Source organism: Babylonia areolata, chromosome 17, assembly GCF_041734735.1.
Source record: "Babylonia areolata isolate BAREFJ2019XMU chromosome 17, ASM4173473v1, whole genome shotgun sequence".
In the NCBI taxonomy this organism is placed as follows: domain Eukaryota; kingdom Metazoa; phylum Mollusca; class Gastropoda; order Neogastropoda; family Buccinidae; genus Babylonia; species Babylonia areolata.
Window position 1 is genome coordinate 22,835,692 of NC_134892.1, and position 17,500 is coordinate 22,853,191.

Genomic DNA, 17,500 nt, shown 5'->3' on the forward strand with positions numbered 1-17,500 from the left:
TTTTATTTTATTTTATCTTATTTCCACGTTTTAAGGATTGTGTTGCGTTTGTTTCAAATAATCAGGCGGTACCTACGATACTGTGTCAACCGTTTCAACTCCACCATCTGTGGCTCCTGGTAAGTCAAGCATAGAAAAATGTCTAATTATACTGTTTTCAGTTTTGAAAAGGAATGTACGAAGAGTGACTGTATAAAAGCGAACGAAAAGAAACATCAGACTTTCTGTGTTGAGAATGCTACTGTTTGTGAACGTCATCTGAGAAATAAGCTGTTGTGTGACTCGTCTTACGTTTTATGTATTCATTCTGTTTTTTCTCCTTTCTTTCTTTCATTTATTGTGTGCGGAGCCAGAAAGCAGCTTGTTGGCTGAAAGAGCTGAAAACTTGCCTTTAGGCCCAGCACTCAGACAACACAGTGATTGTATTGGTATTGATTTTCTAAATCTTGAACTGTATTGTATTGTATTGTGTTGTATTGTGTTGTATTTCTTTTTATCGCAACAGAATTCTCTGTGTGAAATTCGGCCTGCTGTCCCTGGGGGTTGTTGTTGTTGGGTTTTTTGTGGGTTTTTTTTTTTCTAGTTACCTATACATCTGTAGCTCTGATATAAGATCGAATCTAATTTCATATTTTAGGTTACACTATACAGAATCGTTGAATTTTGTCTCTTGCACATGCAAGCACATTTCAGAAATCGCACCAATGCTCATATATATCACTTGCATTCACACACACACACACACACACACACACACATATATATATATATATATATATATATATGATATGGATATATGTATGTGTGTGAGACAGACAGACTGAGAGATGCCCTTATGTCGCGTATTCTATTGAAACTCTGAATCCTGCCGCTTCAAATAGATTTCTTTCAACACACACACACAAAAAATCCTGTTTCTCAAGGAACAATTCGTAGACTCGTTTCAGGTCAAAAGGGGAGCGACAGAATGTTCTATTTTCAGTGCTTCGAGATGCATTCAAACACATAAGTTATATGGGCCTACATTTCCCAACTAATTCCTGTCCTGCATAACAAATTCTTGCAAAAATGGTCTCCATATACATGTTTGATACAAAATTAAGCTATGTAATGTCACCATGAAACTATGTTATTGAATGTGCATTCTTCTTCTTACATTCTGTTGTTGTGGACCTGTCAGTATGCAGAGCATCATTATGTCATTACGCTGTACCCTCTAATGCACAGAGCATGCACGTTTTTAAAAAATGTAACTGTAAACCTTTGTCTGAAAAAAAGGTGGAAAACAAAAAATCCTGACATGCAGAAAGAGCTGAGGGCAAAGATCACGTGTTATGTGCCGTGCAAGACACATGGAAGCCAGTTTACCAGCAGTGACGTGTTAGCATGTTGCTGGTGACGTACAACACACAATCATGTGACGTCACCCGAACACATTATGATAAACAGATCCGGAACTTCCAAGTGTCGTAAACAACAAAACGACAAGAATGATGATGTTAACTGACAAAAGCTTAGTATGAATAGGAATGATACGTATTTGTTTGATTCCCACAGATTCTGGCTCTGATGAAAAACGAGATGGTGGACCAAGTGTTCTCGCTATCGTCGGCGGCATCGTCGGCGGCGTCGTCATAGTGGGGGTGGGATGCCTTGTCTACCGCAGAAGGTGAGTTTTACAAAGCAGTGTACACTGTACATGTACGGTGGGAAAAAGTGGTCCCACAAGAAAACCCACACGGCAACAGACAGTGGCAGCACCATGGCCCACCATCACACGCACCACAGACACAACCTGTGACTATGTGGTTGCCATCATGTGTACACTTCTCTTTCACGTACACGCACGCATACACTCACACGTACACGCCCACATACATGAATGCATAAGACGTGCATAAGTGGTCAGGTGTGCTTTTTCGATGTGTGCTTTGATCTTTTGCCATTGCTGACATGAACAGAGATGATTAAGGCTTCTTGAACAATCTGGTCAGAAATGTAGTAGAAATAGGAGTATTATAATCTCCTATTTCAAGGTTATTTTCTTATCTTGCAATTGAATTACTACAGTTAAAAGTTAGCATTGCGATCCAAATCATATTTTTATGCTCACCGTAAAAAATCCAATTTATGCAGGTCTGTTGAAACGTTGTGCTGGTTTGTGGTATACAGTCTTAGCCACATCGAATCCGCTGTTAACTAAGATTCAAACAGTTCATAATTTTATGTATACGTACGTATCTGTACCGTATCGTATCGTATTCCTCTCATTTCCATGACTTGACTGCTCAGATACTTCAAAACAAAAGTAGTTGGGCCTTACGTATGTACAACGATTCCCACATTGACAGACTTTTCAGGCAAAATGTCTGATCGGGATATCCCGTTGACTGAAATTTTCAGTATGTTCACTCTAGTTAATTTAATACCCTTTTTTGAATATGCGTATTCAGTAAAGACACAGATTGTGCAGTTAGAATCAGAATCAGAATCAATTTTAATATCAATTAAACCTTAAAACGGTTTATAAGACGCGCATGCAAAGTTGCATGAAACCACGCACACACAAAAAGCAAAACAAAATAACAGATAAATATTGAACAAGAGATTGAATCACTCCTGCACACTATGGCGTTTTTGGCAGCAGTTAGTGTCATTGTGCCTGGTCTGCTCAGGGTTTCCTTCTTCTTTACTTTTAACTGGGGACAAGAAACACAATGTCATACCGCTCCAAAGGAAATGATTGACAAACGTGGCTTCCTCTGTTATATTATTGGCATTACCATCATTATCCATGTCTTGTTCTTTTTATTTCAGATGTATTTGTCAGCGTGGTCAATCCCCAGAGATGCCGATGGAAGAAAATGGAAGAGGGGTAGGGGAGCCAGAAGCACGGGAACAACGGGATGAACATGAAGCAGGAGGTGAACACGGGTAAGTGATAGTGAACACACAGACACGTGGGTGTGAACCGTGATACAGTTGTGTCAGAAACACATGTAAGCTAAATGTTATGATTCAGCTGTGTCAACATTTCCCCTACATTATATTATTATATTATGGAGATACGTTTCTGTGTGTGTATAAACGAACAAGCTATTGTTAAATGCATGTGTGTGTGCGTGCGCGTGTGTTTATTGCTGGGTGTGTGGGTGGGTGAACTACACATGAAACCGCATCATGCAGTTTATCTGTAAGAGATAAGGTACTATTGAATCTCGTGTCGAACTTCTACAAAATGACTTATTTTGTACGGATGCGTCTATGGGTGTGTTGTTCTAATTTCCAGACACTGCAAGTGTCTGTATCTCTCGGGTCTGGTTGACGCCAGGATATCATAATGACAGGAAGCGTAGAGTACAGCCTTGTCACGTAGTCCTAAACCTAAATGGGCCTCCATAGCAACATATTCATCATCACCGTTGTTATCCTCATCATTCTTCATCAATATAAAAAAAAAAGTCTCAAATTTTGTGGCCTTTCATGCCCTGCTCTCATGGTGACCTCATTTTCGATCCCTTCCACTTCCGCGCTTGGGGTGAGTCTTGTCAAGGTTTTCAGTGTCATTCTCTGTGGTATATTCGGGGGTGGTGTGTGTCCATCGAGATCGATGATGACCATCGTTGTCATCCAGCTGGGGGATGGGGGGAGGGTGGTGGTGGTGGGGGGGATGCTCATGAATCTATCTGTGAGTGCGCAGATAGCTGAATAGTCCAATCTGCGCACGAAATGTTCGCTGACAGTTGGGGCAGACAAAGACAGGCATATCATTGTCAGGGAGCTTGTTTGCCCGTGACTTTCTGGCCTGCCTCTTCTGAAAAGCTGCAGCAGTCCTGTTGGCCTCGCACAACTTGGCACCTTTGTGCACAGCAGCGCGCCATTTGTCACGGTCCACTGCAGATTCCTCCCAGGAGTCAGGGTTGATATCAAACGCTTTCAGAGAGACTTTCAGAGTATCTCTGAAGCGCTTCTTCTGACCTCCGTGTGATCTCTTCCCTTGTTGCAGCTCGCCATAGAAGAGCCTCTTGGGCAGCCGATGGTCTGGCATGCGCGCCACGTGTCCAGCCCAGCGAAGCTGGGACTGCATCAGGATGGTGAAGATGCTGGGAAGGGTGGCTTTTGCAAGCACCTCCGAGTCTGGGGTCCTGTCTTGCCACTTGATGTTCAGTAGCTTCCTGAGGCATGTTGTGTGGAAGTGGTTCAGCTTCTTGGCATGTCGTTGGTACACTGTCCAAGTTTCGCAGGCATACAGTAGTGTGGGGAGAACTACTGCTCTGTAGACCTTTAGTTTGGTCTCAAGACTAATGCCTCTTCTGTTCCAGACATTTGCATAGAGTCTACCAAAAGTTGTGCTTGCTCTTGCAATCCTGACGTTCACTTTATCGTCGATGGTCGCATTTCGTGACAGTGTGCTGCCAAGGTATGTGAACCGCTCCACCGCACTGAGTCTCTGACCGTTGACTGTGATGTTGGGTTCAACGTGGGGTTTCCCTGGGGCTGGCTGATGGAGAACTTCAGTTTTCCTCGTGCTGATGGTAAGGCCGAAGTTCCTGCTGGCAGTGGCAAACTTGTCGACACTGAGTTGCATGTCCAGTGTTGAGGGCACAATCATCAGCAAACAAAAAGTCTCTGATCATGTCTGTCATGACCTTCGTTTTTGCTTGAAGCCTTCTGAGGTTAAACAGCTTGCCATCTGTTCGGTACTTTAGGCCGATTCCAACATCGCCATCTCTGAAGGCATTGCAGAGAAGATGAGGCTGAACAGTGTTGGAGCCAGGACGCAGCCTTGCTTGACACCATTTGTGACAGGAAAAGGAGCAGATGTTTCGCCATTGTCCTGGACTCGAGCCTGCATGCCTTCATGGAATTGGCTGACCAAGGAAATAAATTTTCGAGGGCATCCATACTTGGCCATGATCTTCCACAGTCCCTCTCTACTCACGGTGTCGAAGGCTTTAGTGAGGTCGACATAGGTGGAGAACAGATCAGCATTTTGCTCCTGACATTTCTCTTGCAGCTGCCTTGCAGCAAACACCATGTCGGTGGTTCCGCGCTCTTTCCGGAATCCACATTGGCTCTCAGTCAAATGACCTTGGTCAAGGTGTGCTGTGAGGCGGTTTAGTAGGATCCTGGCGAGTATCTTGCCTGCGATGGAGAGCAAGGAAATGCCCCAGTGGTTATCACAGGCTTGCCGGTTCCCCTTTCGCTTGTACAAGTGAATGATAGATGCATCTTTGAAATCCTGGGGGATCGTCTCTTCTTTACACATGAGTACAGCTGATGGAGCTTCTCAGTCAGCACAGTGCCTCCATCCTTGTAGACCTCTGCTGGTATGGAGTCTGAGCCAGGTGCTTTGCCACTGGATAGCAGACGTATTGCTTTCTGGGTCTCAAGAAGTGTTGGCGGATCGTCCAGTGCTTCGTTGATGGGGACTTGTGGGAGACGGTCTATGGCTTTATCATTTATGGAGGAAGGGCGATTTAAGACACTGTTGAAGTGCTCAGCCCAGCGTTTGAGAATTTTCTCCTTCTCGGTGATCAAGGTATTTCCTTCTGCACTGAGGAGGGGGGATGATCCTGAGGATGTGGGGCCGTAGACTTCTTTTAAGGCATCATAGAACCACTTCATATCGTGCCTGTCAGCATATCCCTGGATCTCATCAGCTTTGTCACTCAGCCACTTATCCTGCATCTGACGTAACTTTTGCTGAACAGTCCTGCGGATGGCATTGTACGCATCCTGTTTTGATGTGGACTTTGGGTTGCTCAGGTAGGCTTGATGCAGACAGCGTTTCTCATCCAGAAGCTGCTTGATTTCATCACAGTTTTCATCAAACCAGTCTTTGTGCTTTCTGGTCATGGGTCCCAGGGTCTCTGAAGCTGTACTATAGATCAGCTCGCGCAGGGTCCTCCAGTCAGACTCCACATTCTGGTTGTCCAGAGAGGCGGATTCCAGACGATCTTCCAGCAGCTCCACAAAGGTCTGTTTGATGGTGATGTTTTTCAGCTTAGCGATGTTGAGCCGTTTTGGAGCCTTCTGGCCTTGGGGGCGTCTCTTGGGCTGGATTCGAATATTCAGCTTCGAGACTACAAGGCGATGGTCTGTCCAACACTCGGCACCGCACATGGTCTTTGTCACACGTACATCTTGCCTATCCCTTTTCCTGACTATGACGTAGTCGATGAGATGCCAATGCTTTGAGCGAGGGTGCATCCATGACGTCCTGTTACGGGTAGGGAGGAAGAAAACTGTGTTGGTTATCAGCAGTTCGCGCTCTGCACAGGTCTGAAGCAAAAGCAATCCATTTGGGTTGCAGTGGCCCACGCCATGCTTTCCAATCACTCCATCCCAGGAGATGTAGTCAGAGCCAACTCTAGCACTGAAGTCCCCAAGAATGATGAGCTTGTCTGCTTTAGGGATAGCAGCAATGACAGAGTGAAGGTCCTCGTAGAACTTCACCTTCACTTCATCCGGGTTGGTCATGGTTGGGGCGTAGGCACTGACAATGGTGAGGTGCTTCTGGCCAGATGCCAGTGGGAGTTTCATGGTCATAAGCCTATCGTTGACTCCCTTTGGGATTCCAGCTAGCTTGCTGACAAGTGCTGTTTTTACTGCAAAACCAACGCCAGCCTCACGTCGCTCTTTGCTTCCTCGTCCACTCCAGAAGAAGGTGTAACCAGATCCCCGTTCACAGAGCTCGCCTTCGCCTGCAAGCCGAGTCTCACTCGATGTCGATGTTGTATCTGGCGAGTTCGGATGCAACTGTCCGCGTTATCTCTGTCCAGGAGAGTCCTTATGTTCTAAGCACCAATGGTGAGAGAACGATCCTTGTTTTTTTCTTTTCTTTCTCTTTGTTTCGACCGCTGATGTAGGGTCCCCGCCAGCCACGGTATGCTGGCCAGGGTGATATGGAGCAGGCAATTTTTAGGGCACCTTTTCTAGCCCCTTCTTCATGCCAGGGAGGTGAGCAGTGCATTCCTAAAGAGGGCTGCTCAGACGCTCAGACGGCTGCCGAGCTCAATCGCTGCTCCTGTCGACGAAGAACGACCCTATGGCCTGAGCCGCCTGCGTGCAGGTCTGCGGCTGCGACTGCCAGTGTACCCACACATGTCGTTTCGTCACTCGCCTGTCGCCACAGGACTTGGGGGTGATGAAATGATGAAGGATGAAAGGTCAATAAGGATGACTAATGACTTGCGTGATGAGTTTGTTGAAAGTGAAGAGGAGTTGCGCAACATCGACCTCACTCTCTCGTCCGGGTCCACCAATTTCCAGTGGCAAGACTAAGTCGAGACGACTGGAGGATGAGCACGGATGCAGTGGATGACCAAGATATCCTTTCGGTGTCTCATCTTGCCTTCTGCACTCCACAGTGCGTTGCTGTAACCGCCTTCCTCTCCGTTGAACCGATAGGTTTCTTCCGCAGATTCTGCCGAATCCAGACTTCGCATGCATGGGTAGACACACCCCGGGGACCAACTGCGTGTGGCATGCACACAGCACGGTGGAGCTAGATGGCCGTCGTTGGTTCTCCTGAGCCGACGCCCTTTTATGGATCTCGTTTTTAATTCCATAAGGGTGTCTAGCCACCCGCCTCACCAGTCCCGAACCTGAACAGGTTGTACTGGATTTCAGGTTACCAGTAGCAGATCTAATGACCTGACCTGACCCACATGGGTACAGTTCACTGGAGGAACATGGTCGTGGTCTTGTTGGCTCCTCTGTGTTTCGTCAACCCTGCCCCCCCTCCCTCCCCCCTCTCCCTCCCCTCCCCCCAGCCTATACACATACATACATACGTTCGTATCAAAAGCAAGAAATTAGTAAGTAAATTGTCATATTCTGCTACACCATTGGCAATATCATCAATATCCCTGTTCATGTTCTTGTGGTTTCAGCAGCAGTGGTCCATCCTCTCTACAACAAACTGAAAGCAGGGCAGGTGCTGGAACTGAGTAAGTTGAAGTGAACACACACAGACACGTGCGTGTGTGAAGTCAGTTATGTCCGATACATATGTAAATTATTACAGTTCATCTGTGTGGAATTTGATAATTCCCCTACGTTGTATTTTATCGCAGGAATGTGTGTCGTCCTTATACATTGGTAATTTTTTTGGCGTTCTTTGTGTGTGTGTGTGTGTGTGTGTGAGAGAGAGAGAGAGAGAGAGAGAGTTCTGAACCCATTCCCGGGAGTCACAAAGGCCCGGACCACTAGGATGGTAATCAAGACAAAATCCATTTTTCGTGAAGGCAACTTACCTTTGCCATGGTGGGGATCCGCGGGTACAATTTAAAGTTTTTTCACCAAAGACAAGCGTGCCTTCCCCTGCTATATTATTGGCATTATCATCATTATCCATATTCTTGTTCTTTTTATTTCAGACGTATTCGTCAGCGTGGTCAATCCCCAGAGATGCCGATGGATGAACATGAAGCAGGAGGTGAACACGGGTAAGTGGTAGTGAACACACAGACACGTGTGTTTGCTAGAAATTATTATTCCATAAGTATTTTAGATCTTTACTGAACTTCCTCCCAAAACTTTTAGCTTTATTCTATTCTATAATGCATGAAACTGCTTTAATTTGATGAAACTGCTGTATGTAGTTTCCAGTTTATAAACTTGTATTATATTACTTGTATTGAAAAAGCTGTCCTGAAGCAGCTCAACAATCACCTTTGTTTCAACAATCTCATCCACCCATTTCAGTCTGTCTATCGTGCTGATCACAGCACCGAAACCACTCTCCTCCACATCCTGAATAACCTACTGCTAGCGTCCGACTCAGGACAGATCTCCCTTCTCACTCTTCTCGATTTGTCAGCCGCCTTTGACACGATAGACCATTCAATCCTTCTTTACCGTCTTAATTTTACATCTGGTATCAGCGGCACTGTTCTAAACTGGTTCAAATCTTATCTCACTGAACGATTCCAGTGTGTCATTGTTGATAATTTCCAGTCTGAACCCGTTAAAATTGAACATGGAGTCCCACAGGGATCTGTTTTAGGCCCAGTGCTCTTCACACTGTACACTGCCCCTCTCGCTGAAATTATCAACCGCCATAATGTCAGTCATCATTCTTATGCTGATGACACTCAACTCCAGAAGAGTGATACACCTGAAAAACCTGTCGTCGCTCTTGCAAGAAACATCCAACTGCTTCCTGGATATTCAAAATTGGATGACTCTAAATAAGTTACAATTGAACGCGGACAAAACTGAAGCAATGATCATAGGAACTAAACAAAAACTCTCTTCTATCACAACTGACACAATGAAACTTGGCAGTACATCCATCCCTCTTTCCAGTTCAGTCAGGAACCTCGGCGTTGTCCTTGACAACACACTGTCCATGCAAAAATGTGTCAGTCAGACATGTCAATCCTGCTACTGTCAACTGCGGCGCATCAGTTCCATCTGGAAATATCTGTCCATTGACGCAACATCTAGACTTGCCGTTTCTCTCATTCTCTCTCGCCTTGACTGTTGTAACTCTCTATTGTCTGGTTTTCAGTCCCTTCAGCGCATACAAAACTCTGCTGCCCGACTCGTCCTCAGAAAGAAAAGATCTGAGCACATCACTCCTCTTTTGCAACATCTCCACTGGCTCCCTGTCTCACACCCAGTAAAGTACAAGATCAGCACTCTATGTTATAAATGTATTCACAAATCAGCCCCTTCCTATCTCTGTGGCTGCCTTCACCTCTACACTCCATCTCGCTCACTACGATCAGCTTCGGATCCACTCCATTTACGCATACCCAGATTCAAACTCTCGACTGTTGGCCGTCATTCTTTCTCTGTCTCTGGACCTTGCAATTGGAATGAACTTCCTCTTTCGCTTCGTCAAGTCTCCACACTCAGCTCTTTCAAGTCTGGCCTTAAAACCCACCTCTTCCCAAAATAGCCTCCCTTCCCTGCCTCTTCCTTGTTTTTCAGATTCTCCAGTTTTAGAGTTATGCATGCGTGAGAATGACTGGTGCGAAAGCGCTTAGATTTGTCTATGCACAAGATTCAGCGCTATATAAATACCATTATTATTATTATCATCGCAAAAAAACATCATTTTTTGGTATATTTCCCTGACTTTGGTCCATGATGCTTGTTCTAATGTAACTACTCCTTTATGTATGTGAATGGTAAAGTGTATGTGACTGAGTGTAGGAATATATGACTAAAAGTGTATGTTTTACATGTGGTAGTTGGTTGTGAGTTTTGGTTGTGTGGGATGAGTGTATGGAGTGATTTCACAGCGGGTGTCCGGTCAACATTTGCATTTGCATTTGTATTTCTTTTTATCACAACAGATTTCTCCGTGTGAAATTCGGGCTGCTCTCCCCAGGGAGAGCGCGTCGCTACACAACAGCGCCACCAATTTTTTTGTATTTTTTCCTGCGTGCAGTTTTATTTGTTTTTGTGTTTTTTTCTATGGAAGTGGATTTTTCTACAGAATTTTGCCAGGAACAACCCTTTTGTTGCCGTGGGTTCTTTTACGAGCGCTAAGTGCATGCTGCACACGGGACCTCGGTTTATCGTCTCATTTTGTATTTCTCACAAAACAATAATATAAAAGATACAGCAATGGAATTTACGATAAATTCATTCTTGTTTAAAACAAAACAAAACTGGTGGTGCACATCATTTTGACTTGTTCCACGGGGAGTGGTCCCAATCAGTCAGAATGGCAAAATCAGAAAAAGAAAAAAAAAAGAATGAATAATAAGTACCCCTGAAACAGACATAACGCAGCCGATAAGAACTGTGTTTCAGTTTGTAGGATAACACATACACTCAGCATAACAAATATGCACATAAAGCCACGTAAAGTTCTGTGGTTCCCTGTTTGTGTTTTGCGCCATTTCTAACAACCCTGTCAGCCCATTCATCAGAGGAAAAACCAAGGTGAGAAGAAACCCAACAATAAGCACGTGTTCCTTTCATTCAAAAGGTGTACGATGGGACTGATCTGCACTATAACGAATTTTTTTTTTTTATTGCCCTTAAAGATTTTTTGAATGCCCAAGATACACCAGAATAATATGATTTAAACAGCGTTCTCACTGGGAATACCGCAATTGATTTATCGCCCTTTGAAAATGTATGTTCAAATATTAAATTTTAGAACGTTAGTTAAGTAGCCACGATAGTGTAATGGGTAAGACAGTTTCTTCTCACTCGAACACGCGGGGTTCGAATCTGGTTATGACTTTTTTTCTTTCTTTTTTTTTTTTTTTTTTTTTTAACCCGAATCTTTGTAATAACAAATACAGAACACATTTTAACGATTACATTTTTTTTCTCAAGTGTATCACAAGTGAGTCTTGAAGGCCTTGCCTCTCTTGTTTCATAGTTTTAAAGTTGATAGGAAAATTTAGTATTTTGTTAACAGTATAACAGTAAATGCAGTTTGCATATAATTTGGCTTTTTTTTTTATTATTTTTTTTTGGTGCCCATCCAAGAGGTGCAATATTGTTTTAAACAAGATGACTGGAAAGAACTGAATTTTTCCTATTTTTATGCCTTATTTGGTGTCAACTGACAAAGTATTTGCAGAGAAAATGTCAATGTTTACCACGGACACACAGACACACAGACACACAAACACACACACACACACACACACACACACACACACACACACACACACACACACACACACAGACAACCGAACACCGGGTTAAAACATAGACTCGCTTTGTTTACACAAGTGAGTCAAAAAAGGAAAAAAAAGACTAAACCAATGAAGAACCAATGTGGATAAATGCAAGGAGGACAAAAGTCCTATAAAGTAGAAAGAAAGAAAGAAAAAGAAGAGATATGAAAAAAGGCATAGGAAAAAAAAACAACAAAAAAACAACAACAAGCATACCGCAAACCTAACTGGAATTTGGTCACCATACACCTGATGTCCACGAATAAACAGATGAATGACTACACGGAGTAAGCAGATCAAATCTGCTTTAGAGTTTTGGAGTTGCAATAAGGCAGATAGTTGCAAAACAAAGATAGGAATAATAATAATAATAATAACATTTTATCAACAAAAAATAACAAAACTAAAAAGACTAATCTAAAAACGATGGTTGACTGATAATAACAGTAGAATTAAATTTGGCAATACCTTTGCTAATGGCGCCACCTTTTTCTTCAGGAACACGGAGGAAGAACCTGAGGAGACACCTGAGGAGGAGGAGGAGAAAGAACCTTTGCTTCTCCAAGGACCCACCGGTGGTGATGAAGATGAAAACGCCGAAGACGAAGACCTGAATGTGTAGAGATGAGTCTGATCCCAGATCCTATGGCCGGACAGTCTTTCACCACAACTGGGCCACACTTTTACTTCTTTCAACCCGCGTCGTTTTATTTTGGGGGAAAAACGCAATCCTCAACAAAAGCAATCCTCAACAAGAGCAATTCTCAACAAAAGCAATCCTCAACAAAAGCAACCCACAAAAGCAACCCTAAAAAAAAAAGCAACTCTCAACAAAAGCAACCCTCAACAAAAGCAATCCCTCAACAAATCGATCGATGGTGTGATTGCCTTGTACCTGTTCTGTTTTTATATTCTTTGACTTTTCTGAGGATTTCCAATTTTCCTAGATGTAGGCCACTCGTTGGTGTTGCGTTACCAGCAAGTCTGTCAGCTCGCTCATTTCCCTTAACACCTGCATGTCCCGGGCAGTATGACCATGTGAGTTTTTTTAATCTGAAAGTTGCGCATTGCCTTATGCCACTCTGGGCTTCCCATTCCGTTTTCAATTTTCTGTATGATGTTCATTGAGTCGGTTAGAATCATGGCATGTTGGTTTCCGGGCGTATGGATGGACGATAGCCACTGGAGGGCATGTGTCGCAGCTTCAACTTCCATCGTTAGGCTGGAGGTTGTGACTTTGTAGGCAGCATTCTCTTCCCAGATTGTTTTTCCATTTTGTTTCGCAGTGAATCCCCAACCAGATTGGTCTTTGGTGACTGAGCCATCTGTGTATATGATGATGTCCTCTTCTTTACTGTTTTCTTCTACGAGTAGCTTCACTTCCGCATCAGTTTTGCCCTCTGGCCATTCCAGACAATGTCTTCCAAGAGTGGGTGAAATGGCTGTGTTGAATAGATGGTTGAGGTTTTCGGGGTTTTTCTCCCATTCTTTTGTTTCTTTCAGGTCTTGTAGTCGGCATACTAGCTGGATTGTGTCTTCTGCTTGCCCCATCCATGATCTTCCTCGTCCTAGACGGCTGCCTTTTGGTTCTTTGACTGCGTCATGCAGTGGGCTTTGAGGGTTTTCTAATGCGTTGAAGTAGGTCTTGACCTGTTCTAACTTGTTTCTGGCCTGCACTGAAGGAAGGTCAAGCAGGTATCGCATGGTTTCTGTGGGCGTGTCTTTTATTGTTCCAAGGATCAGCCTCATAGCTTCATTTTGTACTCTTTCTAATTTTAGGAGGTTGCTTTGAGACGGTGTTGTTAGCCTAAGTCCGTAGTCGATCACACTGAGGACGAGTGATTGGTATAGCAGGAAAAGGTGGCGTTGTTCAATACCTTTGGTTGCCATTGCTTTTAAGACTGAAAGGCCCTTTTTGCATTTGAGAACAGTATTTTCCGTATGTTTTTTGAAGGTCAGCATCCTGTCGAAATGTATTCCTAGGTAGCGTAGGCATTCAGTTTTCTCGATTTGAATCCCATCGAAAGACACAGAAGGTGGTGATTTGCTCGCGGTTTTGTTGTTGAGGGTGCACAGCAACGTTTGGGCTTTCGCTGGATTGATGGAAGATCCTGTGTCTTTGCACCATTGAGCAATATTGTTTAGTTGTTTCTGGACGGCTTTAGTTCTTCCTGAGCATCTTTCGAAGTTTTGAAGACCAGGCCATCATCCGCAAGAGTAAGCACCCGAGCTATTCCATTGTTGTTTAAGTCTGCAAGGCCCTTCGTGTAGACATTGTAGAGGACAGGAGAGAGCGGAGACCCTTGTGGCAGTCCCATGGATAGTTTAGAAGGTACAGACATCCAATCTCCGAGGCGTAGGACGACGGTTCTTTACTGAAGCGCTGCTGCTATCCATCTTGTCAGTGTCAAACTTACTCCATACCTTAGTAGCAGCTCCATGAGGTGCGCAAACTGGACTTTATTGTGGGCATCTTCAAGGTCGATTGCTACTGCTAGTGTTTCTTCTTTTCTTTTTTTTCTTTTCTTTTTTCATCATCAACAACAAACTAACGAACGAACAAACAAATAAACAAACAAAATAGGTATGGAGGAAACACACTTCATCATACTTATAAAATCATAGAAGCTTTTTCTTTTACTCATGTGTATTTTAGTTTTCTGCTTGTGTGTCTGCTTGTGTGTCTGCTTGTGTGTCTGCTTGTAGGAAGTACTTGAAGTAGGCAGTGTGTGCTGCCTTAGTGTGTGTTGCTTTTGCTAAGTAGGGTGAACTGCTTGGAATCGAACCAACAACACTCTAGAACACAGTTTTTTACATATATATTAGAGGTTTTTTTCTGTCGGTTGTTTACTTACGAAAAAAATCTAGAAGATAAAAAATATATACTTCCCCAGGCAGCAGTTTTCAGCTGCGAAGTTATCTCCCTTGTTCTGCAACAGAATGATTGATCCATGTTGTCCAGCATCAATCCAGAATTTTCACATGTCAAAGCAATCATTGTAATCCTAACTCACATCAAAACCATAACTTCTAATCAAACCCCGAGCACACGTTTTTCTTTTTGTTTGTGCGGGACCAAGAATGCCAAGAATGTCACTGTCGGACTCTGCCACCTCGCGTGGCTGAAAACGATTGAGTAAATATATCTGTGTGGACAGTGTTGGATGGGTCTGATAAGATTGATTGAATATATCTGGGTTAACAGTGTTGGATGAGTCTGACAAACTATCTTTTTAAAAGGGATATCTTCATCAATTGAGAAGATAATGTGTGATTCTGATATTCTGACATCTCTTAAACAAATATGTAATGTGTCACTAAGTTCCAGCTATAATTATCATATACGAGGGAAACAGTAGTATCTGTCAGAATCTGTCAGGCATTGGAATTCCGATCCAGTGTTCAACCAACGGATCTTTTATCTTTAAGAGAGAGAGAGAGAGAGTGCATCATTTGATTTGGTGAGAACAATTGTAATTATGGCAGTATGGGGTCTAAACTATTATCTGATAACGATGTAAATTGATAAACAATTGTTATCATGACAGTTTGTCGGCAAAACAACTTTTAAAATTTTTTGATAATGATATTTGTAGATATATAATGATAGTCATGCCGATGTGTCTTATTTAGAAACAATAAGAAATAAAATGTGATCTTTGACCTGTTTCAGATACCATTTTCATTGTCATCATCGTCGTGGTTATCGTCATCATCAAATTAATTTTTTAAAAAGCAAGGATGTATAAGATCGACAGGTAATGATGACTATTGCGATATTGATGATAGTGGTTGTTACTGTTGGTGATGCGTAAGAAACGTAAAACTGCAGGGTGTTTATTGTATCAGGTATTGTGGTTGTGAGAAATTTCACTGCCAGTAACGAACGCCCAAACCATGATCAGCATGTTTACCGAAACAGCATCGTGACACTCTGTTCAGCTTCTTGCCACGTGTTCAGCATTTGCCCAGTTGTTTGCTTCAGTTGTGGATCAAGGCACAGAGCCGGCATTGAATGATAGGAGAACTAGGTCACAAGCAAAAGATACCCAGAGAGTAGTTTCCTGACTAGGAAACACTCTGGTTTCAAAGAACTTTTGCATCTGGACCTTTATTTATTTAGTTATCTGGTAAAGAAACTGTGATATCCGAATCCGTCCACTCTACACACCAGTATCCCCTTACCGTCATGTGCCTGTCTTCCCGTCCAATGACATGACTGTTATTTATTTATTTATTTATTTATTGACCATTTCTGAGTGAGAACAAATTTCTATTAATAGGTTCATTATGCAAACGTCACGCGAAGAAAAGAGGCTACTTATGACACAACTTCTCTCAGTGCATATACTATTTAATAAACAATATCTCAGCATCGTGTCAAACTGCGTATGAAACAGAGAAATAAAGAAAATGTCCTTAAAATACGGAACTTTTTTTTCATTTTTTTTTCACCTGCGCTGCAATCCTAAACCCAAAAATTTAATGAGGTTGGAAATTACCGGCCTTTGTTTATCAGAAACTCGATCAAGCTTCATTACCCTGAAAACCGATGCCTGCATCCTAACTCACATCAAAACCATAACCTCTAATCAAACCTCGAACACACGTTTTTCTTTTTGTTTGTGCGGAACCAAGAATCTCAAGAATGTCACTGTCAGCCTCTCCCTCCTCGCGTGGCTGAATAAGATTGGCTGAATATATTTGGGTGGACTACCCCTACCCCTGTCCTAATCTACCCCCACTACCCCCCCCCCCTGTCCTACTGTACCCCCAATACCCCTCCCCCTGTCCTACTCTACCCCCACTACCCCTCCCCCTGTCCTACTCTACCCCCACTACCCCCCCCCTGTCCTACTGTACCCCCCACTACCCCTCCCCCCTGTCCTACTCTACCCCCACTACCCCTCCCCCTGTCCTACTCTACCCCCACTACCCCTCCCCCTGTCCTACTCTACCCCCTTCCTCCTGTCCTACTGTACCCCCCACTACCCCTCCCCCTGTCCTACTCTACCCCCCACTACCCCTCCTCCTGTCCTACTCTACCCCCCACTACCCCTCCCCCTGTCCTACTCTACCCCCCACTACCCCCCCCCCCCCCCCGTCCTACTCTACCCCCCACTACCCCTCCTCCTGTCCTACTCTACCCCCCACTACCCCCCCCCCCCCCCGTCCTACTGTACCCCCACTACCCCTCCCCCCCCGTCCTACTCTACCCCCCACTACCCCTCCTCCTGTCCTACTCTACCCCCCACTACCCCTTCTCCTGTCCTACTGTACCCCGCACTACCCCCCCCCCGTCCTACTGTACCCCCCACTACCCCTCCTCCTGTCCTACTGTACCCCCCACTACCCCTCCCCCTGTCCTACTCTACCCCCCACTACCCCCCCCCGTCCTACTGTACCCCCCACTACCCCTCCCCCTGTCCTACTCTACCCCCCACTACCCCTCCCCCTGTCCTACTGTACCCCCCACTACCCCCCCCCCGTCCTACTCTACCCCGCACTATCTCCCTCCCCCCGTCCTACTCTACCCCCCACTACCCCTCCTCCTGTCCTACTCTACCCCCCATTACCCCCCCCCCCGTCCTACTCTACCCCCCACTACCCCTCCCCTGTCCTACTCTACCCCCCACTACCCCTCCTGTCCTACTCTATCCCCCACTACCCCCTCCCTCCTGTCCTACTCTATCCCCCACTACCCCCTCCCCCTTACCTACTCTACCCCTCTCACCCCCAGTGCTCTGCCCCTGTCCAACTCTGCCTTCAGTCTGTTTATTTGGAGTTGCCAGTTCAAAGCTTTACTATGCTTTTGCTTTCTAATGCACGGAATATATTGA

The 17,500-nt window shown here is 44.4% G+C and overlaps 2 protein-coding genes across 3 annotated transcripts in view; both read left to right on the plus strand.

Moving 5' to 3' along the window:
- LOC143291368 (uncharacterized) overlaps positions 1 to 15,387 on the plus strand; it is an 18,092-nt gene extending 2,705 nt beyond the window's left edge. The window contains exons 4-9 of the mRNA XM_076601209.1: positions 66 to 119; positions 1,558 to 1,669; positions 2,818 to 2,934; positions 7,899 to 7,955; positions 8,385 to 8,453; positions 12,159 to 15,387. Coding sequence (XP_076457324.1) covers positions 66 to 119; positions 1,558 to 1,669; positions 2,818 to 2,934; positions 7,899 to 7,955; positions 8,385 to 8,453; positions 12,159 to 12,282 — 533 coding nt within the window. The 3' untranslated portion in view covers positions 12,283 to 15,387. The remainder of the gene's footprint in view (positions 1 to 65; positions 120 to 1,557; positions 1,670 to 2,817; positions 2,935 to 7,898; positions 7,956 to 8,384; positions 8,454 to 12,158) is intronic.
- Positions 1 to 17,500, plus strand: part of LOC143291759 (uncharacterized) — a 43,383-nt gene that overhangs the window by 5,435 nt on the left and 20,448 nt on the right. The window lies entirely within an intron of this gene.